At 41.0% G+C, this 26,252-nt stretch overlaps 1 protein-coding gene across 3 annotated transcripts; it reads right to left on the reverse strand.

Moving 5' to 3' along the window:
- Window positions 1-1,359: 1,359 nt before the first annotated feature.
- Window positions 1,360-25,869, reverse strand: LOC117068223 (cystatin-9-like). 3 transcript variants are annotated; one of them, XM_033185314.1, is made up of 3 exons: window positions 4,921-5,405; window positions 2,610-2,719; window positions 1,360-1,660 (listed from the first exon to the last, which is right to left on the reverse strand). In XM_033185314.1, the coding sequence occupies exons 1-3, from the start codon at window positions 5,162-5,164 to the stop codon at window positions 1,571-1,573; spliced, it is 444 nt and encodes a 147-aa protein (XP_033041205.1). In that variant the 5' UTR covers window positions 5,165-5,405; the 3' UTR covers window positions 1,360-1,570. The 3 variants fall into 3 exon arrangements, 2 of the variants coding, with proteins under 2 accessions (XP_033041205.1, XP_033041204.1); XR_004431028.1 differs by lacking the exons at window positions 2,610-2,719; window positions 4,921-5,405 and adding an exon at window positions 25,689-25,869; XM_033185313.1 differs by lacking the exon at window positions 2,610-2,719 and having other exon boundaries at window positions 4,925-5,405.
- Between the last annotated feature and the right edge of the window lie 383 nt (window positions 25,870-26,252).

Here is a 26,252-nt window from a genome sequence, read left to right on the forward strand (position 1 = left end):
TCTGGTGCTGACCTGAAGTCAAGGGTTTTAGTAACTGGACAGGTGCTGAGTTAGACCTGGAGACTAACTCTGAGGAGCCAGCCTGGAGCCTGTATCCATAGGAGCTAGCCTAGTGCTGGGATTGGCCTGAAACCTGGGACCACAATAGCTATCTTGGTGTTGGGGTGGGGCTGTAGCTTTGGACCATGGTGCCTGCCTGAAGATTGGGGTCCTGTGGGACTTCCTAGCACTGGTTTTACCGTGGTAGGTGCAGTGTTGAAGTCTGAGGCAAAGTTCAATACTCCCTCACCTTCTTTCACATAGGGGATATTTCTGTTCACAGTGTATAGCCTGGAGTAAGAGGAAGGGTGATGTGGGTTGTATAAAACTCTCCTTACTGCTCGCTTCAATATTTTATTCTTATTTCTGTGACATCCAAGTGTTACGATCTATCACTTGGTTTGATGAGCTCCTGTGAGGGTATTTTATTTATAGGCAGGTTCAAATTGAGGTATTCATGAAGGGATGAATGTGGAAAGTTTCTATTCTGCCATCTTGTTGACATCACTCCATGGATTTTTGTTATAATAAACATTGTGAAAATGTCCCAAGTAATTGAACTTGAAAAGCAGGCAACTTAATTCCTGTATTCCTGAAAGTTTTCTGTCTACCTAGGCTGGTTCAGAAGTTAAGCAGTTACTTAATCCTTTGCTAAGTACAAAGTCCTCTCACTCCCTTCCTACCTCTCCCATGCATCTACACATCCCATACTGGAAAATCCCTCCCCTCTGGGGGAAAGTAGCTTGGTCTTGATTTCTTTCTTGAACAAATCCTATACCTTTATATCTTATGTATCTTCCATTCTACTTGATGCTGCTCTTTCATGTTTCTTATGTTATTATCCAGGTTCATGAACCCCTGCAGATTTGCAAGAATGCAGACTTATTTTCCAAAGGTGAGTAGGCCCTGAGGTTCAACATTTCTAAGAGATTTTCCAAAGGTGCTACTGCTGCCTCACACGTCAGGACCACTTTACGAGGGTGAGCCTAGAAGTCTTTCTTCCACCCACCAACCTGCCATGGATCAGGAAAGGCACGTGAGCCACACTTCAAGAGCAGAGGCCACAAGTCCAGGGGAGCCCAAGGCCACGTCTGAGCTCATCCAAGCACATGAGGTGCCTGAGAGGAGAGAGTCATTGCACCTCTGGCCACATGGGTTATTGGCTGTGAGCCCTGAGACAGCAGCTCACATGTATCACTTGTGCCACCTGGAGCTGGCTCAGGAGTCCATCTACCCAGATCATACTTGTTTGCCCTGCTGAGAATAACTCCATCAAACACGCAGCCCCTTTTATCAAGAACTATAGCACACAAAGTTTCTTAGCATGCTGATGTTTAATGATCTATACTACATGATTAGGCTCAAGATGTGTGGATTTTCTAAAACGCTGGTCTAAGATCTCAAGCATGTGCGAAATAGGAAAGCAAACAAGTACAAAGCTGCTCAGCCACTGAAGAGTCGTCAGGAGAGAAATGCTGATGTCCACGGCATGTGGGAGCAGCACATGGCCAGGCCTGTGAGTAGGTTTCACTTAGTGGAATCCCTCCAAGCAGGTCTTGTTCAGGAGGCTGAAGTGTGTCCTCCATGGCCTGGTGCTGATGGTGAAGAAGCAGGTGAAAGTCTGAGAGAACAAGCACAGGAAGGGACGATGGATCAGGGAGGCTCAGGAAGCTCCTGGCTCAAGCTCTGAACAATGGCTTCCTCTCCACATTGCCCTTTCCCAGGTCAAGCAGTGGGAAGACAGGGGCTCTGGCCATCAGGTGCTGCCCCCAAGCCTGAGTCCTGGGCTGTTTTGGAGGTTTGAGCTGAACTGCAGCTCTCTTCTGACCCAGGGGCAGTCGTGCCATGTGTCCCACTCCCTAGCAGTGGCCCTCAGGGGAACCCCGGGCTGCTGTCCTGGTGTGATCCCTGCACCCAAGAGCAGCAGGAGAATGTGTTGTCCCAGTGGAAGCAGTTCCCAGATTTAAGCAATTAGCTACCTATTTGTTAATATTACAGTAAAGGAGTTGATTAAGCATAGGAAGGCTTTTCGCAGAGCCAGGCTTTACTTGGAGCTTGTCCCCTAGAGCAGGTGCTGCAGCTCAGAAGGGCTCTGGCCAGGGCCTGGGGGGAGGGTAGTGGGGGTCCTTCTTGGCCTCCACCACTCTTGGGTCTAGGGGAGGGTAGGGACACCCTGAGAACTGCATCCACAGACAGAGGTGATGTCAGATTCCAGGTTCTTCCAGAAGGCAGGGGAGGAAGAGCAGAGAGGGGACAGCTTCTTACTGGACCCAAGAGACTGGGAGCCCAGGGGGAAAGAGGAGTCTGAAGGCCAATGTGCCCTGGATGCAGGCAGCTGCAGTGGCGTGACAGGGCAGAGCTGAGAAACTCAGATTGGCCAGGAGCCTGCAAGTGGACCCCTGGCTGCCTGCCCCTCTGCGCTCCCCACTAAGGCACAAGGCGGGCAGCCTGGTAGAGGCTGCTATGGGCTCACTCCTCTAAGTCTCTTTGTCAGCTGCACCCGTGCCCACACCACACCCTCTATGGTATCCACAGCAGTGCCCAGGAGGGAAGCTGGTGTCTTTTCTTACATCGTTCAGCTCTGGGCTCTCTTGAAAAGGGCAGTTGTCAATGTCATCTTCAAACTTCCCATACCTAGTTCTCCCCAGCAGTAGCTCCATTGAGAATACGGTCTTGGACTCTAACTATTGCACACAGAGAGATTAATGTGATCACGCCCTCCTTTTTGCCCCTAAGTAGCTGCTGGTGAAGATGTCATTTGTGTGGGAGAAGTCCCAACACTCTTCTCCATTAGGGAGCTCGTCCATGGGCCTGGAGTCAGGAGATCTTCCTTAGATTGGGGAGTTAAGAGCAAAAAGCGGATGGGCATGGTGGCCCCAGGGCAGACACAGGCTGAGTCATAACCCATGAATGTATCCCTGTTTCCTGATGCACTTCCCAGTCTCCCATTGTGAGAGCCCAGCTTCACTCTCAGTCAGTGTCTGAACCTGCAGCTGCATTTCCAGAAGATGGCGCTATGTCCCTGGGGAGGGTGTTGGCTCTCCACAGGCTTTCAGGGTAACCTCAGCCCTGGGACAGAGGGAGCCTCATCTACAGCGTGTTGTCAAACCTTCCCTGACCTCCAGGAAAAAAAAAAAAAAAAGCAAGAATGCCACCCAGCACTCCCGCTACACACAGGCACACATCCTTGGGAAAATGGCTTCAAGAAACACCATCTGGGGTCGGGCATGGTGGCTCACACCTGTAATCTCAACACTTTTGGAAGCCGGGGCGGGTGGATCACAAGGTCAGGAGTTCGTGACCAGCCTGGCAAACATGGTGATAACCCATCTCTCCTAAAAATACAAAAGTTAACTGGGCATGGTGACAGGTGCCTGTAATCCCAGCTACTCAGGAGAGAGGCTGAGGCAGGAGAATCCTTTGAACTTGGGAGGCAGAGGTTGCAGTGAGCTGAGATCATACAATTGCACTCCAGCCTGATTGACAGTGTGAGACTCCATCTCAGAAAGAAAAGAAAAAAGAAAAGAAAAGAAAAGAAAAAAACAGAGAGAAGAGAGAAGAGAAGAAGGAAAGAAGACACCATCTGCCCTATTGCAAAGTGCACTTTGCTCTTCTTCTCACTCCATTCAGTTTCACTTCATTCCATCTCCTTTCTCTCTATCTGTCCATTTCCCCAACTCCAAAACTGACTCTGGAATTGTCACATCCAAGAGCCCATGTGGCAGACTCCAGTCCAGAGAGCAGGGGTCAGAGAATCAGCCAGGGCCTTGCACAGGGTCTTTCCGGAGGCTTAAGCTCAGTGCAGGGTTGGGGTCCTTTTGCTCTTCTTGCAGCGTTTCAATAATGAGGGAGAAAGAGCATTTTTGCCTCTCCACCCAACTAGAAGTCCTCTACTTAGCTGGGCACGGTGGCTCATGCCTGTAATCCCAGCACTTTGGGAGGCCAAGGCAGGTGGGTCACGAGGTCAGGAATTCAAGACCAGCCTGACCAACATAGTGAAACCCCATCTCTACTAAAAATACAAAAAATTAGCCAGGCATGTAGCGGGTGCCTGTTAATCCCAGCTATTCAGGAGGCTGAGGCAGGAGAATCACTTGAACCCGGGAGGCGGATCTTGCAGTGAGCGGAGATGGCGCCACTGCACTCCAGCCCTAGCGACAGAGCTAGACTCCATCTCAAAAAAAAAAAAAAAAAGTCCTCTTCTTGATGACTATTTTCATTGTTCATGCCTGCAGCACAGATGAACAGTGCATTCCTGATTGCATTCTGTAGTAACTTCATTAAAAGGAGAACATTTAGGATTAAGACCTGTGGTCTGAGGAAGAGTGTAAAACAACCTTCAGTTTGTTAAGTGCAGACACACCAAGGAGCCCAGAGACGGTGGAAATCAGCAAAGAGGAACTGACCACCCAGAGGTCTTTCGGGACTGGTAGGGGTTTCTAATAAGCAATAGCTCCTGAACCCTTACTGTTTTCTTTTTAAATTTTTATTTTTTAAAATTATCTCTTTTTTATTACGTTTTTTGGAAATATTTCTCAATTTCTCTCTATTAACATTTCCTGTTCAGCCCTTTTCCTTATTCTGTATCTTCATTGTCTTGGTAGTCCTCATTTTGGAGTCATTCTTCAGTTAAATAATGTCATAAAAAGATGGAGATTAAACAATATGTTTTGCGCGAGAGTCAATTAGCATCAAATTATTTAAAATTTCTAACTTAGATGTTTTCAAAATCAAAAATTAACTAAACTACCTTGTATTTTCTTAAGTATGGACTACAATTGGTGAACAAGACTCTTCAATAAGACCCTCCGCTCCCACCCCACTCCCATTTTTCACTGAGCAGCATATACCAGATGCCAGGGCAGGAGGGTATGTGGTCACCAACCTGCTCCTTCCAGGAATTCAAGATTTGCACCAGTCTGTAGGCATAATGGTCCTTGCTCTGTTGGTTGAATGTGTGCACGGCAAACTCCACTGTGGCAGGGAGGTAACGAGCCATGACATTGTATTCGTCACAGTCCCTTTGCTTGTGGAAATGCCAGGCATGGATCAGCGGGAGCTGGAAGCCTAAGAGAAGCAGCAGCAGCACCCAGGGCAGAGTTCCCCTCCACGGCAGGCCCAGCATGGTGCTGACTGTAGGCACCCCTGCCTTTGCTCTTCCCAGCCCCTGTGCCCACAGGAGTTAACTGAACAGAGACCCAGGCCTTAATCTCATCTGCTCAGACAGCCCTGTGGGACGAACTTGTCTCACCCCACACTGGCGACCGACAGGCACTCCTACAGGACAGGAAGGGCAGGATCCTGGATTAAAGGGAGGCAGCTCTGGATGCGGAGTCACTCATCTGCCATCCTTCTGCCCTATACTCTCAAGGCCAGTGCAAGCCACAGGCAGGAGAGGAGCTACCTTCTGCCACTAGCTTTGAAAGCTGCTTCTTCAGAACCCACAGGTTCTGGGTGTCCTCAGGAGACTGGTGTCCTTGGATGATTCTGTCTTCGCCTCCCACAGCGAACTGAGAAAAGACCTGCGGACATCTCGGCTCTCACTCTCCCCTCCTTCACCCAGTCAAAGAGCGGTTCTCCATTGTTCAGAAAAATAACTAAGATATCTGTTCTTTTGTTGTGTAATACCTCAGCAGTTATACTCTGGGAACCAAGGGGAAAAAATGACAAAAAAAAAAATAAAGGCAATTTTTATCAACCATTTTGACCTGGGATGGACAATGAGTATTGTAAGAAAAGGGCAGAAAAGACAGAGATCCAAGTCCTGAGGCCCCAGCCTGGTCATGCCCAGCCCAGCCCTGCTTGCATTTCTCAGCCTTGTCAGCCCTGGTTCCAGCTGAGCCAGAGCCAAGGTTTCCACAGGGCCCACTGCCCTACATCTGCAGCCCCACCACACACACTCATGTCTTATCAGACTGGAATACCATTCTAGACCAAATTTTTAAACACTTCCCTGGGAGATCACATGTTTCTGCCTCAATGAGATAGAGGTTGGACCATTCTTCCACCCCTTGATCATTTTTGTCTCCATCTGATTATCCTTCTTGGTGTTCTAGAGTGAGATATTTCGCCAGCACTTGGGTGATACTAGGTGGTCACTCTTAATCAATTTCCTGGCAATAACTAATCTGAAAGAGCAAATAATATCTCGTGGCTGTAAGAATGAATATTGAATAGTGCAGGACAGGTGAAGTATGCAAAAGTGAGAGCTTTGAGTTTGACTGAGAAGACTGTGGCTGCACGATATAGGCAAGAACCTCGCATTGTTGCCAGATGACAGAATAGAAAGTTTAGTCCCAAGTCAGGGAGACTGATTCTACAAAACCTGCTCTGACTGTGTCCCAATCCATGTTCTCAGAGCATAGCAGGACCAGGCCCTGGAAGAGCGTCACTGTATCTGTCCACACTAGCACAGCACTGGCCAGGTCAAGAAAGCTGCAGGTGAAGAGAGTCATGCTGCCTGATCCAACAACGGGGTGATCTTGAGTGTCTCCTCACAGGAGACCCCACTCATCACACACAGAAGATAGTAGCTAGTGGATGGGGAGCTGCTGTCCAGAAGCCATATGCCACCTGCATCTTAATCCTCTGCCTCGACTCCAGGAAGCGGGTGACACAGAGTAGGTGAAACCTGTATACTGATTGGCAATGATCACAGGTGATATCTGGCTCTACTGCATTGTGTTTTTTTTTTTTAAGTTTTTATTTATTTATTTATTTATTTATTTTGGGAGTCTCACTCTGTTGCCCAGGCTTGTGTGCGGTGGTGTGATCTTGGCTCACTGCTGCAACCTCTGCCTCCCAGGTTCAAGAGAATCTCCTGCCTCAGCCTCCCGAGTAGCTGAGATTACAGGCACGTTCCACCACACCTGGCTAATTCCTTGTATTTTTAGTAGAGACGGGGTTTTGCCATGTAGCCCAAGCTGGTCTCGAACTCTCCTGGCCTCAAGTGATCCTCCCACCTCAGCCTCCTAGCATACTGGGATTACAGGCTGAGCTACTATGTTGGCCCCTATTGAGTTGTTGAAATGTCACTGGTCTGGATCACATCTAGCTGACCAATTCTCCTCATATTTATTTAACCATGGCAAACAGCTCAACCACACAACAGTTTGCAAAATTATTTGTGAGCTCGACTGGGTTGTGAAAGATTTTCACATGAGAAAGATTTTCAACCAAACACAACTCACAAGTCAAGGGATGCATAACACAAGATTCACACTTTGTTTTTCACTTGGTAAAGTCTTGCTTATAATTGTGAAGCAGAAGCCAGCACTACAGGATTCCTTACCACTGCATCAGTTACACAGGAATGAAAGCTTCTCGGGGGGCGGAGCAAGATGGCCGAATAGGAACAGCTCCAGTCTCCAACTCCCAGCGCGAGCGACACAGAAGACCGGTGATTTCTGCATTTTCAACTGAGGTACTGGGGTCATCTCTCTAGGGAGTGCCGGACAATCGGTGCGGGTCAGCTGCTGCAGCCTGACCAGCGTGAGCTGAAGCAGGGCGAGGCATCGCCTCACCTGGAAGCGCAAGGGGGAAGGAAATCCCTTTTCCTAGCCAGGGGAACTGAGACACACAACACCTGGAAAATCGGGTAACTCCCACCCCAATACTGCGCTTTAAGGAAACAGGCACACCAGGAGAATATATCCCACACCTGGCCGGGAGGGTCCCACGCCCACGGAGCCTCCCTCACTGCTAACACAGCCCTCTGCGGCGATCTATCCGCAAGGCAGCAGCGAGGCTGGGGGAGGGGCGCCCGCCATTGCTGAGGCTTAAGTAGGTAAACAAAGCCGCTGGGAAGCTCGAACTGGGTGGAGCTCACAGCAGCTCAAGGAAGCCTGCCTGTCTCTGTAGACTCTACCTCTGCGGACAGCGCACAGCTGCAGTCCATTAGGGGAAAGAGCGGGGCCGCTGCAGACGCGAACGACTCTGTCTGACAGCTTTGGGGAGAGCCGTGGATCTCCTAACGCGGAGGTTGAGATCTGAGAACGGACAGACTGCCTGCTCAGGTGGGTCCCTGACCCCTGAGTAGCCTAGCTGGGAGACATCCCCCACTAGGGGCAGTCTGATACTCCACACCTCACAGGGTGGCGTCACCCCTGAGAGGAAACTTCCAAAGAAAGAATCAGACAGGTACACTCGCTGTTCAGCAATATTCTATCTTCGGCAACCTCTGCTGCTGATACCCAGGCAAACAGGGTCTGGAGTGGACCTCAAGCAATCTCTAACAGACCAACAGACAGTCCTTCTGACTGTCAGACGGAAAACTATCAAACAGGAAGGACACCTATACCAAAACCCCATCAGTACGTCACCATCATCAAAGTCCAGAGACAGATAAAACCACAAAGATGGGGAAGAAGCAGGGCAGAAAAGCTGGAAATTCAAAAAATAAGAGCGCATCTCCCCCTGCAAAGGAGCGCAGCCCATCGCCAGCAACGGATCAAAGCTGGTCAGAGAATGACTTTGACGAGATGAGAGAAGAAGGCTTCAGTCCATCAAACCTCTCAGAGCTAAAGGAGGAATTACGTACCCAGCGCAAAGAAACTAAAAATCTTGAAAAAAAAGTGGAAGAATTGACAGCTAGACTAATTAATGCAGAGAAGATCATAAACGAAATGACAGAGATGAAAACCATGACACGAGAAATACGTGACAAATGCACAAGCTTCGGTAACCGACTCGATCAACTGGAGGAAAGAGTATCAGCGATTGAGGATCAAATGAATGAAATGAAGTGAGAAGAGAAACCAAAAGAAAAAAGAAGAAAAAGAAATGAACAAAGCCTGCAAGAAGTATGGGATTATGTAAAAAGACCAAATCTACGTCTGATTGGGGTGCCTGAAAGTGAGGGGGAAAATGGAACCAAGTTGGAAAACACTCTTCAGGATATCATCCAGGAGAACTTCCCCAACCTAGTAGGGCAGGCCAACATTCAAATTCAGGAAATACAGAGAACGCCACAAAGATACTCCTCCAGAAGAGCAACTCCAAGACACATAATTGCCAGATTCACCAAAGTTGAAATGAAGGAAAAAATCTTAAGGGCAGCCAGAGAGAAAGGTCGGGTTACCCACAAAGGGAAGCCCATCAGAATAACAGCAGACCTCTCGGCAGAAACTCTACAAGCCAGAAGAGAGTGGGGGCCAATATTCAACGTTCTTAAAGAAAAGAATTTTCAACCCAGAATTTCATATCCAGCCAAACTAAGCTTCATCAGTGAAGGAGAAAGAAAATCCTTTACAGATAAGCAAATGCTTAGAGATTTTGTCACCACCAGGCCTGCCTTACAAGAGACCCTGAAGGAAGCCCTAAACATGGAAAGGAACAAGCGGTACCAGCCATTGCAAAAACATGCCAAAATGTAAAGACCATCGAGGCTAGGAAGAAACTGCATCAACTAACGAGCAAAATAACCAGTTAATATCATAATGACAGGATCAAGTTCACACATAACAATATTAACCTTAAATGTCAATGGACTAAATGCTCCAATTAAAAGACACAGACTGGCAAACTGGATCAAGAGTCAAGACCCATCAGTCTGCTGTATTCAGGAGACCCATCTCACATGCAGAGACATACATAGGCTCAAAATAAAGGGATGGAGGAAGATCTACCAAGCAAATGGAGAACAAAAAAAAGCAGGGGTTGCAATCCTAGTCTCTGATAAAACAGACTTTAAACCATCAAAGATCAAAAGAGACAAAGAAGGCCATTACATAATGGTAAAGGGATCAATTCAACAGGAAGAGCTAACTCTCCTAAATATATATGCACCCAATACAGGAGCACCCAGATTCATAAAGCAAGTCCTTAGAGACCTACAAAGAGACTTAGACTCCCATACAATAATAATGGGAGACTTCAACACTCCACTGTCAACATTAGACAGATCAACAAGACAGAAAGTTAACAAGGATATCCAGGAATTGAACTCATCTCTGCACCAAGCGGACCTAATAGACATCTATAGAACTCTCCACCCCAAATCAACAGAATATACATTCTTCTCAGCACCACATCGCACTTATTCCAAAATTGACCACATAATTGGAAGTAAAGCACTCCTCAGCAAATGTAAAAGAACAGAAATTATAACAAACTGTCTCTCAGACCACAGTGCAATCAAACTAGAACTCAGGACTAAGAAACTCAATGAAAACCGCTCAACTACATGGAAACTGAACAACCTGCTCCTGAATGACTACTGGGTACATAACGAAATGAAAGCAGAAATAAAGATGTTCTTTGAAACCAATGAGAACAAAGATACAACATACCAGAATCTCTGGGACACATTTAAAGCAGTGTGTAGAGGGAAATTTATAGCACTAAATGCCCACAAGAGAAAGCAGGAGAGATCTAAAATTGACACTCTAACATCACAATTAAAAGAACTAGAGAGGCAAGAGCAAACACATTCAAAAGCTAGCAGAAGGCAAGAAATAACTAAGATCAGAGCAGAACTGAAGGAGATAGAGACACAAAAAACCCTCCAAAAAATCAATGAATCCAGGAGTTGGTTTTTTGAAAAGATCAACAAAATTGACAGACCGCTAGCTAGACTAATAAAGAAGAAAAGAGAGAAGAATCAAATAGACGCAATAAAAAATGATAAAGGGGATATCACCACCGACCCCACAGAAATACAAACAACCATCAGAGAATACTATAAATGCCTCTACGCAAATCAACTAGAAAATCTAGAAGAAATGGATAATTTCCTGGACACTTACACTCTCCAAGACTAAACCAGGAAGAAGTTGAATCCCTGAATAGACCAATAGCAGGCTCTGAAATTGAGGCAACAATTAATAGCCTACCAACCAAAAAAAGTCCAGGACCAGATGGATTCACAGCTGAATTCTACCAGAGGTACAAGGAGGAGCTGGTACCATTCCTTCTGAAACTATTTCAATCAATAGAAAAAGAGGGAATCCTCCCTAACTCTTTTTATGAGGCCAACATCATCCTGATACCAAAGCCTGGCAGAGACACAACAAAAAAGAGAATTTTAGACCAATATCCCTGATGAACATCGATGCAAAAATCCTCAATAAAATACTGGCAAACCGGATTCAGCAGCACATCAAAAAGCTTATCCACCATGATCAAGTGGGCTTCATCCCTGGGATGCAAGGCTGGTTCAACATTCGCAAATCAATAAACGTAATCCAGCATATAAACAGAACCAAAGACAAGAACCACATGATTATCTCAATAGATGCAGAAAAGGCTTTTGACAAAATTCAACAGCCCTTATGCTAAAAACGCTCAATAAATTTGGTATTGATGGAACGTACCTCAAAATAATAAGAGCTATTTATGACAAACCCACAGCTAATATCATACTGAATGGGCAAAAACTGGAAAAATTCCCTTTGAAAACTGGCACAAGACAGGGATGCCCTCTCTCACCACTCCTATTCAACATAGTGTTGGAAGTTCTGGCTAGGGCAATCAGGCAAGAGAAAGAAATCAAGGGTATCCAGTTAGGAAAAGAAGAAGTCAAATTGTCCCTGTTTGCAGATGACATGATTGTATATTTAGAAAACCCCATCGTCTCAGCCCAAAATCTCCTTAAGCTGATAAGCAACTTCAGCAAAGTCTCAGGATACAAAATTAATGTGCAAAAATCACAAGCATTCTTATACACCAGTAACAGACAAGCAGAGAGCCAAATCAGGAATGAACTTCCATTCACAATTGCTTCAAAGAGAATAAAATACCTAGGAATCCAGCTTACAAGGGATGTAAAGGACCTCTTCAAGGAGAACTACAAACCACTGCTCAGTGAAATCAAAGAGGACACAAACAAATGGAAGAACATACCATGCTCATGGATAGGAAGAATCAATATCGTGAAAATGGCCATACTGCCCAAGGTGATTTATAGATTCAATGCCATCCCCATCAAGCTACCAATGACTTTCTTCACAGAATTGGAAAAAACTGCTTTAAAGTTCATATGGAACCAAAAAAGAGCCCGCATTGCCAAGACAATCCTAAGTCAAAAGGACAAAGCTGGAGGCGTCACGCTACCTGACTTCAAACTATACTACAAGGCTACAGTAACCAAAACAGCATGGTACTGGTACCACAACAGAGATCTAGACCAATGGAACAGAACAGAGTCCTCAGAAATAATACCACACATCTACAGCCATCTGATCTTTGACAAACCTGAGAGAAACAAGAAATGGGGAAAGGATTCCCTATTTAATAAATGGTGCTGGGAAAATTGGCTAGCCATAAGTAGAAAGCTGAAACTGGATCCTTTCCTTACCCCTTATACGAAAATTAATTCAAGATGGATTAGAGACTTAAATGTTAGACCTAATACCATAAAAACCCTAGAAGAAAATCTAGGTAGTACCATTCAGGACATAGGCATGGGCAAGGACTTCATGTCTAAAACACCAAAAGCAACGGCAGCAAAAGCCAAAATTGACAAATGGGATCTCATTAAACTAAAGAGCTTTTGCACAGCTAAAGAAACTACCATCAGAGTGAACAGGCAACCTACAGAATGGGAAAAAATTTTTGCAACCTACTCATCTGACAAAGGGCTAATATCCAGAATCTACAAAGAACTCAAACAAATATACAAGAAAAAAACAAACAACCCCATCAAAAAGTGGGGAAAGGATATGAACAGACATTTCTCAAAAGAAGACATCCATACAGCCAACAGACACATGAAAAAATGCTCGTCATCACTCGCCATCAGAGAAATGCAAATCAAAACTACAATGAGATACCATCTCACACCAGTTAGAATGGCAATCATTAAGAAGTCAGGAAACAACAGGTGTTGGAGAGGATGTGGAGAAATAGGAACACTTTTACACTGTTGGTGGGATTGTAAACTAGTTCAACCATTATGGAAAACAGTATGGCGTTTCCTCAAGGATCTAGAACTAGATGTACCATATGACCCAGCCATCCCACTACTGGGTATATACCCAAAGGATTATAAATTACTCTACTACAAAGACACATGCACACGTATGTTTATTGCGGCACTATTCACAATAGCAAAGACTTGGAATCAACCCAAATGTCCATCTGTGACAGACTGGATTAAGAAAATGTGGCACATATACACCATGGAATACTATGCAGCCATAAAAAAGGATGAGTTTGCATCCTTTGTAGGGACATGGATGCAGCTGGAAACCATCATTCTTAGCAAACTATCACAAGAACAGAAAACCAAACACCGCATGTTCTCACTCATAGGTGGGAACTGAACAATGAGATCACTTGGACTCGGGAAGGGGAACATCACACACTGGGGCCTATCATGGGGAGGGGGGAGGAGGGAGGGATTGCATGGGGGAGTTATACATGATATAAACGTCATGCACATGTACCCTAGAACTTGAAGTATAATAAAAAAAAAAAAAAAAAAAAGAAAGCTTCTCGTGGGTTCCCTAAAAGCTGAGATTGGAAAATGACATAATGACAACAAAAATAATGGTGCAAGTTGACACAGTTGTAGCTCATAGATGTGCCTTTGGTCTTTTCAAAAACAAGAGACAGGTCAAGAAAGACCTCAGGTGGCCCCGAGCTTGCCTCTCTGCCTGACTTTCAACCTCAGTGCAAGCAAAAATCCATGACCAGGACCAAGGTGTGGGTGGCCTACGCATTGAAAGTGTGCCCCAATACACACACCGAGTGGGCTAGCTGTGGAAGGATGTTGTTGTCGCAGTTGTTTAGTGACCTTCACCACGTTGACAAGTAACACACTCTTCACAGAAATAGTTTAGAAAAGTCACTACCAAAGACACAACTACAATCCATAGTAAGCAGCAATAAATCTTAAGGAGAAAGCAGACTCAGACTCCTGGAGTTGCCACAATTTAACATTTAAATGACCAGTTTTCCAAAAAAATTATAAGGCATACAAAGGGACAGGAAAGTAAGTCCCATTCAGTCTTCTTTGTGGTGCATTGGCTTTTTAGCTTGATGTAATCCTGTTTGTTTATTTTTGTATTTTGTTTTATTTTTATTTTGTTTGTTTATTTTTGTTTTTGTTTTTGTTATTTACTATGCTTTTGAATTCTTACCCAAAAAGTCTTTGCCCACACCAGTGTCCTGAAATGTTTTCCCAATGCTTTCTTCTAGAAGTTTCATAGTTTCAAGGCTTAAATTTAAGCGTTCCATCAATTTTTGTGTTTGTTTTAATATATATAGTGAGAGGTAGGGGTCTAGCTTCACTTTCCTGCATATGATTATCCAGTTTTTCCAGCAGCATTTATTGAAGACACTGTTCCTTTTCCAATGGGTTTTCTTGGCATCTTTGTTGAAAATGAGTTGGCTGTGAACATGTGGATTTATATTTGGGTTCTCTATTCTGTTCCATTGGTCTATGTGTCTGTTTTTATGCCAGTGCCATGCTGTTTGGTTACTGTAGTATTGTACTACAATTTGAAGACAGGTATATTTTGATGTCCCCTGCCTTGTTATTTTTGCTAAGGATTGCCCTGGCTATTTGAGGTCTTTTGTGGCACTATAGATACTTTCAGATGTTTCTGTCCTTTTCTGTGAAGAATGTCATTGATATTTTGAATAAGGATTGCATTGAAATTGTAGATAGCTTTGGTTAGTATTGACATTTTGACAACATGAATTCTTCCAATTTATGAGCATAAATATCTTTCCGTTTTTAATTTCCTCTTCCATTTATTTCATTAATGCTTTATAGTTTCTTGTAGACATCTTTTACTTCTTGAGGTAAATTTATTTCTAATTATTTTACATTTTTGTAGCTATTGTAAATTTGATTGCATTCTTGATTCCTTTTCAGTTTGTTGTTGGTATATGTCAGTGCTACTGATCTTTGTATGTTGATTTTGTGTTTTCAACTTAACTGAATTCATTTAGCAGTTCTAACAGTTTTTTGATGATGTCTTTAGCTTTTCCTAAATATCATAACATGTCATCTGTGAACAAGAATAATTTGAATCTTCCTTTCCAATGTGGATGCCCATTATTTCTTTCTCTTACCTGATTGCTCTGGTCAGGACTTTGAGTACTACATTGAATAAAAGTGGTGGAGGTCTTGTTTCAGATATTAAAGGAAAGAAACCATATATAACAAACCCACAGCCTTTATTTTGGCCTTCGTTTTGAGGTATGTTCCTTTAAGCTTGCTGTGTTGAGAGCTTTTATCATGAAAAGATGTAGAATTTTGTCTAATGCTTTTTCAGCATCTATTGAAATGACCTATGGTTTTTGTCTTTGATTTTGTTAATGTAATATGTCATATTTATTAATTTGCATACGTTGACCCATCCTTGCATCTCTGGAGTGGATCCCATTTAGTCATGGTGAATGATCTTTTTTATGTATTGTTGTACTTTCATTTGCTAGTACTTTGTTGAGGATTTTTTGCTAATGTGTTCAGTAGGGGTATTAGCCTGTAGGATTTTGTTGTTCTTACTGTGCCCTTAACTGGTTTTAGTATCAGAGTAATGTTGTCTTTGTAGAAAGAGTTTTGAAGTATTCTGTTCTTTTTTATTTTCTGAAATAGTCTGAATAGAATTGATAGTACTTCTTTATATGTTTGGTAGAATTTAGCAGTGAAGCTCTCAGGCCCTAGGCTTTCTTTGATGGGAGACTTTTTAGTACTGCTTTGATCTTATTACTTGTTGTTGATCTGTTTAGGTTTTCTATTTTTTCTTGATTCTTCTTGGTATGTTATATGTATCGAGGAATGTATTCACTTCCCCTAGGTTTTCCTCATTTTTTGCTGTATATTTGTTCATAATAGTCTCTAACGATCCTTTATATTTATATATTATCAGTTGTTATGTCTCTGTTTTTGTTTTTGATTATATTTATTTGAGTCTTCTTTTTTCCTTACTCTAGATAAAGGTTTGTTGATTTTGTCTTTTCAAAAGAATAACTTATTTTAATCTTTTATATTTTTTAAATTATCAATTTTGATATTTGTTCCTTCCTTCCTTTTAATAATTTTGGATTTGGTTTGTTTCTGCTTTTCTAATTTCTTGAGCTGCATTATTAGGTTGAAATATTTGAAATATGACTACTTTTTTTTTTTTTTTTGGATTCTCAATTTTAATGTCTATGTCCTTCCTTATGTCAGAACCACACAGTCTTGATTACTATAACTTTGTAGTAAAATTTTAGAATCAAGAAGTGTGTCTTCCAACTTTGTTCTTTTTCAAGATTGTTTTGGTTTCTCTCTGAGTCTCTTGCACTTCCATATAAATAATAAGATCTGCATGTCAATTTTTGCAAAAGAAGCCAGCTGGTTTTTGATAGGGTTTGTGTTGAAATTGTAGATCAGTTTTGGAACCACTCATACATTTTGCTTCACTATGTCATGTGTCCATATAATGTTCTTGATTTCTTTTTTTTTTTTTTATTATACTTTAAGTTCTAGGGTACATGTGCATGACGTTTATATCATGTATAACTCCCCCATGCAATCCCTCCCTCCTCCCCCCTCCCCATGATAGGCCCCAGTGTGTGATGTTCCCCTTCCCGAGTCCAAGTGATCTCATTGTTCAGTTCCCACCTATGAGTGAGAACATGCGGTGTTTGGTTTTCTGTTCTTGTGATAGTTTGCTAAGAATGATGGTTTCCAGCTGCATCCATGTCCCTACAAAGGATGCAAACTCATCCTTTTTTATGGCTGCATAGTATTCCATGGTGTATATGTGCCACATTTTCTTAATCCAGTCTGTCACAGATGGACATTTGGGTTGATTCCAAGTCTTTGCTACTATAGGTATCCATTGCTATAAACCTGCCTCTTAGAACTCCCTTAGCTGTAGATTTTGATATGTTGTGTTTCCATTTTCATTTGTTTTAAGAAAATTTTAAACTTCTCTGTTAATTTCTTCATTGACCAATGATCCTTTAGGAATGTTGCTTAACTTACATGTGTTTGTATAGTTTCCAAGATTCCTCTTGTTATTGATTTCTAGTTTTATTCCATTGTGGCAGAAAAGGCACTTGATATGATATCAACATTTTGAAATTTGATAGTTTTTTTCCTGTGGCCTAACATGTGGTCTACCCTGGAGAACATTTCATGTGCTGATGAGAAGAATGTGCATTCTGTAGCAGTTGGATTAAATATTCTCTAAATATCAATTAAGTCTATTTGGAACTCTAGAGTGTCTTTTACCTTTCAATGTTTCTGTTGATTTTGTCTGGCTCATCTTTCTATCACTGAAAGGGGTATTAAAGTTCTCTACTATTATTTTATTGTTGTCTATCTCCGGGGCTTTGTATCTATTAGTGTTTGCATTATATGCTTGGGATCTCCAATGTTGGAAGCATAGATATTTATAGTTGTTACTCCTTTTGTTGAATTCACCCCTTTATCTTTATATAGGAAGCTCCTTTTTCTCGTTTTTACAGTCTCTGACTTAAAATATATTTTATCTTGTATAAGTTTAGCTACTTCTGCTCTTTTTATTGTTTCCATTTGTGTGGAAGATCTTTTTCCTTCCCTTCACTTTCAGACTGTGTCCTTACAGGTGAAATGAGTTTCTTGTAGGCAACATATAGTTGGGTCTTTATCCTTTATCCATTCCGCCACTGTATATCTTTTAATTGAGTAATTTAGTCCACTTATATTTAATGTTATTATCGATAGGTAAGGACTTACTGCTGCCAGTTTATTACTTGTTTTTGGTTGGTTTGTAATTGTTCTTTTTTGTTCTTTCTTACTGTATTCACTTGTGGTTAAGTGATTTCCTCTGGTAGTATCTTTTCATTTGCTGCTTTTTATACTTACTGTATCTATTATAGGTTTCTGCTTTGTGGTTACCTTGAGGCTTCCAAAAAATTTTCTTATGCATATAATAAGTTACTTTAAACAAATGAGAACTTAACTTTGATCACAAAGAAAATAAAACAAACAAAAGAAAGACTGAAAACTCTACAATCTTACTCCATCACTCCCCCATTTTGACTTTTTGTGGTCTTAATTCATATCTTTTTTATTGCCTATCTCTTAAGAGGTGGCTGTAATTATTTTTGGTAGATTTGTCTTTTTTTCTTCATACCAGATATACGAGTGGATTACTCACCACAATTACAGTATTAAAATACTCTGAATTTGTCTATATACTTACTTTTACCAGTGAGTATACCTCCAATAGCTTTCTTATAATTCTTTCTTTTCAGATCAGAAAAACCAGTTAGCATTTCTTTTAAGATGGGTCTAATGGTTATGAATTTTCTCAACTTTTGTTTGTCTGGGAAACACTTTATCTCTTCCTCATGTTTGAAGGAAACATTTGCTGATTACAGTATTTTTATTTGGCAGTTACTTCCCTTCAGCCCTTTGAATATGTAATGCTACTTCCTCCTGGCCATATGGTTTTTGCTGAGAAGTCTGTTGCCAGACAAATTGGAGGTGCTATATGCTCTTTTATTTTTCTTTCTTCTTTTATTTTTTCATTTCTAGTATCCTCTCTTTGTCCTTGACCTTTGAATGTTTGATTATTATACATTTTGAGATGCCTCATTTGGGTCAAATCTGTGTGGTGATCTGACCTTCTTGTACCTGGATATTTATATCTTTCCCTAGATTTGGAAAAATGTGTGTTATTATTTCTTGTTTTTGTTTTTAAAGTTTTATTTCAATAGTTTTTGGGAAACTGGTGGTTTTTGGTTTACATGGGTAAGTTCTTTGTTGGTGATTTCTGAGACGTTGCTGTACCCATCACCCAAGCAGTGCACCCTGTACCCAATGTGTAGTCTTTTATCCCTCATCCCCCTCCTACCCTTCCCCCAAGTTCCCAAAGTCCATTTTATCCTTCTTATCCCTTTGCATCCTCATAGTTTAGCTCCCACTTATAAATGAGAATATATGATACTTGCTTTTCCATTTCTGAGTCACTTAGCTTAGAATAATGGTCTTCAACTTTATCCAGGTTGCTGCAAATGCCATTATTTCATTCTTTTTTATGGCTGAGTAGTATTTCATGGTATATATATGCCACATTTTCTGTTTCCACTAATTGGTTCATGGGCATTTATACTTCTTAGATATTTTTGCAATTGTGAATTGTGCTGCTACAAACATGCATGTGCAAGTCTCTATTTCATATAATGACTTCCTTTCCTCTATGTTGATACTCAGTAGTGGAATTGCTGGATCAAATGGTAGTTCTACTTTTAGCTCTTTAAGAAATCTTCATACTGTTTTTCATAGTAGTTGTACTAGTTTACATTCTAACCAGCAGTGTAAAGGTAGTCCCTTTTCACTGCATCCTTGCCAACATCTATTTTTTTTAATTTTGCCCATTCTTGCAGATGTAAGGTGGTATCATATTGTAGTTTTGATTTGCATTTCTCTGATAGTTAGCGATATTGAGCATTTTTTCATATATTTGTTGACCATTTTTATGTCTTCTTTAGAGAATTGTCTATTCATGTCCTTTGGCCACTTTTTGATGGGGTTATTTGCTTTTCTCTTACTGATTTGTTTGAGTTCCTCATAGATTCTGGATATTAGTTCTTAATCAGATGTGTAGTTTGGGAATATTTTCACCCATTCTGTGGGTTTTCTGTTTATTTTGCTAATTATTTCTTTTGTTGTGCAGAAGCTTATTAGTTTACTTTAGTTTAATTAGGTTCCATCTATTTATTTTTGTTTTAGTTGTATTTGTGTTTGGATTCTTGATCATGAACTCTTTGCCTAAGCCAATGTCTAGAAGAATCTTTCCAATGTTATCTTCTAGGATTTTTATGGTTTCAAGTCTTAGATTTAACTATTTGATCTATCTAGAGTTGATTTTTATATAAGGTGAGGAATGAGGATCCTGTTTCATTCTTCTACATGTGGCTTGCAAATTATCACAGCACCACTTCCTGAATAGGGTGTACTTCCTCTACATATATTTTGTATGCTTTGTCAAAAATCAGTTGGCTGTAAGTATTGGCTTTATTTCTGAGTTCACTATTCACTTCTGTTGGTCTATGTGCCTATTTTTATACCAGTACCATGACATTTTGGTAACTACAGCCTTGTGGTATAACTTGAAGTTGGTAATGTGATGCCTCCAGATTTGTTCTTTTTGCTTAGGCTTGCCTTGGCTATGTAGCCTCTTTTTTGGTTCCATATGAATATTAGGATTTTTTTTCTAGTCCTGTGAAGAATGATGACGGTATTTTGGTGGGAACTACGTTGAATCTGTATATTGCCTTTGGCAGTATGATCATCTCATAATATTGATTCTACCCTTCCATGAGCATGGAATATGTTTTCATTTGTTTGTGTCATCAATGATTTCTTTCAGCAGTGTTTTGTATTTTTTCTTGCAGAGATCATTCATCTCCTTGGCTGGGTATACTCCTAAATATTTTCTTTTATTTTATATTTTACTTTATTTTTACAACTGTTGTAAAAGGGATTGAGTTCATTATTTGATTCTAAACTTGGTCTTTCTTGATGTATAGCAATGCTACTGATTTGTGTACGATGATTTTATATCCTGGAACTTTACCAAATTCATTTATCAGATCTAGGGGTTTTTAGATGAATCTTTAGGGTTTTCCAGGTATACAATCATATAATCAGTGAACAGCAACAGTTTGACTTCCTCTTTACCAATTTGGATGCCCTTTATTTGTTTATCTTGTCTGATTGCTTTGGCTAGGACTTCCAGTACTATGTCAAATCGAAGTGATGTAAGGGGGCATCCTTGTCTTGTTCCAGTTCTCAGGAGAAATGCTCCCCCTGAGAACTGGGGAAGTATTTCTCAACTTTTCCTCATTCATCATAATGTTGGCTGTGGGTTTGTGATAGATGGCTCTTATTACGTTGTCTCTTCTAGGCCATTTGTGCTGAGGGCTTTCATCATAAAATGATGCTGGATTTTGTCAAATGTTTTCTGCATCTATTGAGATGATCATATGATTTTCATTTGTAATTCTGTTTATGTGATGTATCATATCACACTTATTGAATTGTGTATGTTAAGTCATCACTGCATCCCTGGTATTTCCTTGTAGAGATCTTTCACCTAGAGATCCTCCTCATAGCATAAATATGGAACTAAGGCGTGGTAACCCACTTATTATGGGTATTATCTTTTTGATACACCATTGGATTTGGGTAACTAGTATTTTGTTGAGGATTTTTGCAACTATGTTCATCAGAGATATTGGTCTGTAGTTTTCTTTTTTTGTTATGTCCTTTCTTGGTTTTGGTGTTAGGGTGATACTGGCTTTACAGAATGATTTAGGAAGGATTCCCACTTTCTCTTTCTTTTGGGATAGTTTCCATAAGACTGGTAACAGTTATTCTTTGAATGTCTGATGGAATTCAGCTGTGAATCCATCTGGTCCTGATTTTTTTTTTTTTCATTGGCAATTATTTTTATTATTGTTTCAATATCACTACTTGTTACTGGTCTGTTCAAAGTTTCCATTTCTTCCTGATTTAATCTAGGAGGATTGTATATTTCCAGGAATTTGTTCATCTCCTCTAGATTTTCTAGTTTGTGTGCATAAAGGTGTTCATATTAGCCTTGAATGATCTTTTGTATTTCTGCAGTAGTAGTTGTAGTAGCTCTCATTTCATTTCTAATTGAGCTTATTTGATCTTCTCATCTTTTCTTGGTTAATGTTGTTAATGGCTTATCAATTTTGTTTATCTTTTCAAAGCAGCAGCTCTTTGTGTCATTTATCTTTTGTATTTTTTGTTTCATTTTCATTTAGTTCTGCTCTGATCTTTGTTATTTATTTTCTTCTTCTGGGTTTGGGTTTGGTTTGTTCTTGTTTCTCTAGTTCCTTGAGGTGTGACCTTAGATTGTTTATTTGTGCTCTTTCAGACTTTTTGATGTAGGTATGTAATGGTATGAACATTCCTCTTAGCATCATTTTTGCCATATCCCAGAGGTTTTGATAAGCTGTGTCACCATTATCATTCAGTTTAAAGAGTTTTAAAATTTCCATCTTGATTTCAGTGTTTACCTAAAGATCACTGAAGAGCAGATTATTTAATTTCCATATATTTGTACAGTTCTGAGAGTTTCTTTTGTATTTAATTTCTAGTTAAACTCCTCTGTGATCTGAGATCACTTGATATAATTTTGATTTTCTTAAATTTATTAAGATTTGTTTTGTGACCTATCATATGGTCTATCTTGGAGAATGTTCCATGTGTTGATGAAGAGAATGTATATTCTGGAGTTGTTGGTTGGAGTTAATATCTGTTAAGTTCATTTGTTGTAGGGGATAGTTTAAGTCCACTTTTTTCTTTGTTGACTTTCTGGTTTGATGACCTGTCTAGTGCTGTCAGTGGAGTACTGAAGTTCCCCACTGTTATTGTGTTTCTGTCTATCTCATTTCTTAGATCTAGCGGTAATTGTTTAATAATTTAGGAACTCCAGTGTTAGATGCATATATATTTAGGATTGTGATATTTTCCTGTTGGATTAATCCTTTTATCATTATATAATGTCCTTCTTTGCATTTTTTCACTATTCTTGCCTTCAAGTCCGTTTTGCTTGGTATAAGAAAAACTATTGCTGCTTGCTTTTGGTTTTCATTTGCATCTAATACCTTCTTCCACCACTTTACTTTAAGTTTGTTTGAGTCCTTACGTATCAGGTGAGTCTCTTGAAGACAGCAGATACCTGGTTGGTGGATTTTTATTCATTCTGCTATTCTGTATCTTTTAAGTGGAACATTTAGTTCATTTACATTCAATGTTAGTACTGAGATGTCAGGTCCTGTTCTATTCATTATGATAGTTATTGCCTAAGTACCTTGATTTTTTTATTCTGTTATTGCTGTATAGGCTCTATGAGATTTATGCTATAAGGGGGTTCTATTTTGGTGTATTTCAAGTTTTTGTTTCAAGATTTTTAGAACACCTTTTAGCATTTCTTGTAGTACTGACTTGGTAGTGGCAAATTCTCTCAGCATTTGTTTATCCAAAAAATATTTTATTTCTCTTTCATTTATGAAGCTTAGTTTTAATGGATACAAAATTCTTGGCTGACAATTATTTTGTTTCAGGAGGCTAAAGATAGAACCCCAATGCCTTCTGGCATGTAAGGTTTCTACTGAGAAATCTACTGTTAATCTGATAGGTTTTCCTTTATAAGTTAACTGATGGTTTTGTCTCACAGTTCTTAAGATTATTTCCTTCATCTTGACTTTAGGCAACCTGATGACTATGTGCCTAGGTGATAATATTTTTGTGAAGATTTTTTCAGGTGTTATTTTTATCTTCTTGTATTTGGATGTCTAGATCTCTAGCAAGGGCAGATAGGTTTTTTTTTCACATATGCTCTCAAATAAGTTTTCTAGACTTTTAGATTTCTCCTTCTCTTCAGGAACACCAATAGTTTTTAGGTTTGGCCATTTAACATAATCCAAAATTTCTTGAAGCCTTGTTCTTTCAATTTTTTTTCTTTGTCCTTGTCTGATGGGGTTAATTTGAAAGCTCTATGAGCTCTTACATTCTTTTTATTTATTTTTTATTTATATATATTTTTAATTTCCCATAAGTTATTGGGGTACAGGTGATATTTGGTTACATGAGTAAGTTCTTAGTAGTGATTTGTGAGATGTTGGTGTACCCATCACCTGAGCAGCAAACACTGCACCATATTTGCAGTATTTTACCCCTCATATCCCCTCCCTCTTCCCCTCAAGTCCCCGAAGTCCATTGTATCATTCTTATGCCTTTGTGTCCTCATAGCTGAGCTCCCATATATCTGTGAGAACATACGATGTTTGGTTTTCCATTCCTGAGTTACTTCACTTAGAATAAACAGTCTTCAGTCTCATCCAGGTCACTGCAAATGCTGCTAATTCATTCTTTTTTATGGCTGAGTAGTATTCTATTATATATATATACCACAGTTTCTTTATCCACTCATTGATTGATGGACATTTGGGTTGGTTCTACTGTTTTGGAATTGTGCATTGTGTTGCTATAAACACGTGTGTGCAAGTATCTTTTTTGAATAATGAATTTCCCAGGTGTTACTTGTGCTTCTTGTATTTGGGTGTCTAGGTCTCTAGCAAAGCCAGGGAAGTTTTTCTCGATTATTCCCCAAAATATGTTTTCCAAGTTTTTAGAATTCTCTTCTTTCTCAGGAACATCAATAATTCTTAGATTTGGTCATTTAACATAATCCCAGACTTCTTGGAGGGTTTGTTTATATTTTCTTATTCTTTTGTCTTTGTCTTTGTTGGATTGGGTTAATTCTAAGACCTTTTCTTTGAGCTCTGAATTTCTTTTTTCTACTAGTTTAATTCTGTTGATGAGATTTTTCAGAGCATTTCACATTTCTAACACGTGTCCAGAGTTTCCAACATTTTTATTGTTTTTTCTTTAAACTATCTATTTTCTTGAATATTTCTCCCTTCACTTCTTGTATTGTTTTTTGGATTTCCTTGCATTGGGCTTCACTTTTCTCTGGTGCCTTTCTGATTAGCTTAATTACTGACTTCCAGAATTCTTTTTCATATAAGTCAGGGATTTCTTCTTAGTGTGGATCCATTGTTGGTGAACTAGTGTGATTTTGGGGGGAGTATTAAAGAGCCTTGTTTTGCCAGGGTTGGTTCTCTGGTTTCTTCCCATTTTGGTAGGCTCTGTCAGAGGGAAGGTCCAGGGCTGATGGCTGTTGTCCAGATTATTTTGTCCCACAGGGTATTCACTTGATGTAGCACTCCCCTCTTTTCTGAGAAAAGAGGGGAGTGTTTGTTCCTGTGAGCCGAACTGCAGTGTTTGTCATCTCTTTTCTAGGTCTAGCCACCCAGCGAGTCTGCCAAGCTCTGGGCTAGTACTGGGGGTTGTCTACACAGATGCCTGTGATGTGAACTGTCTATGAGTCTTTCAGCTGTGGATACTAGCACCTGTTCTGGTAGAAGTGGTGGGGTGGGGGTACAGTGGACTCTGTGAGGGTTCTTAGATTTAGTGGTTTAATGTTCTATTTTTGTGCTGATTGCTGCCTGATGGAAGGGCAGGCAGCCCTTCCATCAGGTGGGAATGGGGCTAGGCATGCCTGAGTTCAGACTCTCCCTGGGCAGGTCTTGCTGCAGCTGCTGTTGGGGTTGGGGTGAGATTCCCAGGTCACTGGAGTTGTGTATCTAGGAGGATTATGGCTGTCTTTGCTGAGTCATGCAGGTTGTCAGGGAAGTGGGGGAAAGCCGGCAGTCACAGGCCTCACCCAGCTCCCACGCAAACTGAAGGGCTGGTCTCACTCCCACTGTAACCCCCACAACAGCCTCATGTCTGTTTCTAGGTGGTGGCAAAATGAGCTTGAGAACTTGCCCCAGGCTACCCACCTCCTAGCTGTGAAAGAAAAGGGCTTGGTTTTTCCCCTGCCGGTGGAGTCTACACACAGGATTTGCACCCTTTCCTGAGTTCTGGCCAGGAAGCTTCTCACCCATTCAAATTGTTACACAGTTCAGCTAGAGATTTCCTTCTTCGTGTGGAGTCTTGTCGCCCGCTCCTCTGACAGCCCTCCCGGTGGATCCCTGTGGCACCAGGCAGGAGTGGCCTACTTGGGAGACCCAGCAAGCTCCCAGGGCCTTCCTGCTGCTTCCTCTACCCTTGTATTTCACTCTGTTCTCTACATTGACTCAGCTCCAGGTAAGGTAGGAAACTTATTCCACAAACAGACCTTCAGTTTCTCCACTGCGGGTGTGAGTTCAGGAGAGAAGGGTCTCCCTTTCCCACTTCTGCAGTCGGGGCACTCACAGTAGTTGAGATGTCTCCTGGGTCCTGCAGGAGCAGTTTGCTTCTTTCAGAGGGTCTGTGGATCCTCTCGGAATTGCTGGATTGGTCTTGCAGTCAATATGGAGCTAGAATACACAGTGTGAGCTTCCGCATGCTGCTCTGTTCAAAGCTGCAATCTAGTCCTGTCTCCTGTCTGCCATGATGATCCACCACTGATTTTGTTTTAGCTGTTTAAATGAATTTATTAGGTCTATAAGTAGCAATATGGATAGATCTCAAAATCAGGATTTGGTTTTTCTTACTTATTTCTTTATTATGCTTTAAGTCCTGGGATGCATGTACAGAACATGCAGGTTTGTAACATAGGTGTACATGTGCTATGGTGGTGTGCTGCACCATCAACTCGTCATCTAGGTTTTAAGCCCTGCATGCATTAGAGATTTGTCCTAATGTTCTCCCTCCCCTTGTCCTCCATCCCCCGACTGTCCCTGGTGTGTGATGTTCCCCT

Source organism: Trachypithecus francoisi, unplaced genomic scaffold (genome assembly GCF_009764315.1).
Source record: "Trachypithecus francoisi isolate TF-2019V2 unplaced genomic scaffold, Tfra_2.0 Lachesis_group21, whole genome shotgun sequence".
Classification (NCBI taxonomy): Eukaryota; Metazoa; Chordata; class Mammalia; order Primates; family Cercopithecidae; genus Trachypithecus; species Trachypithecus francoisi.

What these genes read in the sequence shown, in the direction of transcription:
- LOC117068223 (XM_033185314.1), bottom strand. Translation starts at nt 5,164, where the DNA reads ATGCTGGGCCTGCCGTGGAGGGGAACTCTGCCCTGGGTGCTGCTGCTG. An exon ending in TTCCTGGAAGGAGCAGGTTG is followed by an intron (nt 2,720 to 4,920) that starts GTGACCACATAC and finishes TGCAATAGTTAG; the next exon opens with AGTCCAAGACCGTATTCTCA. An exon ending in AGAGCCCAGAGCTGAACGAT is followed by an intron (nt 1,661 to 2,609) that starts GTAAGAAAAGAC and finishes TTGTTCTCTCAG; the next exon opens with ACTTTCACCTGCTTCTTCAC.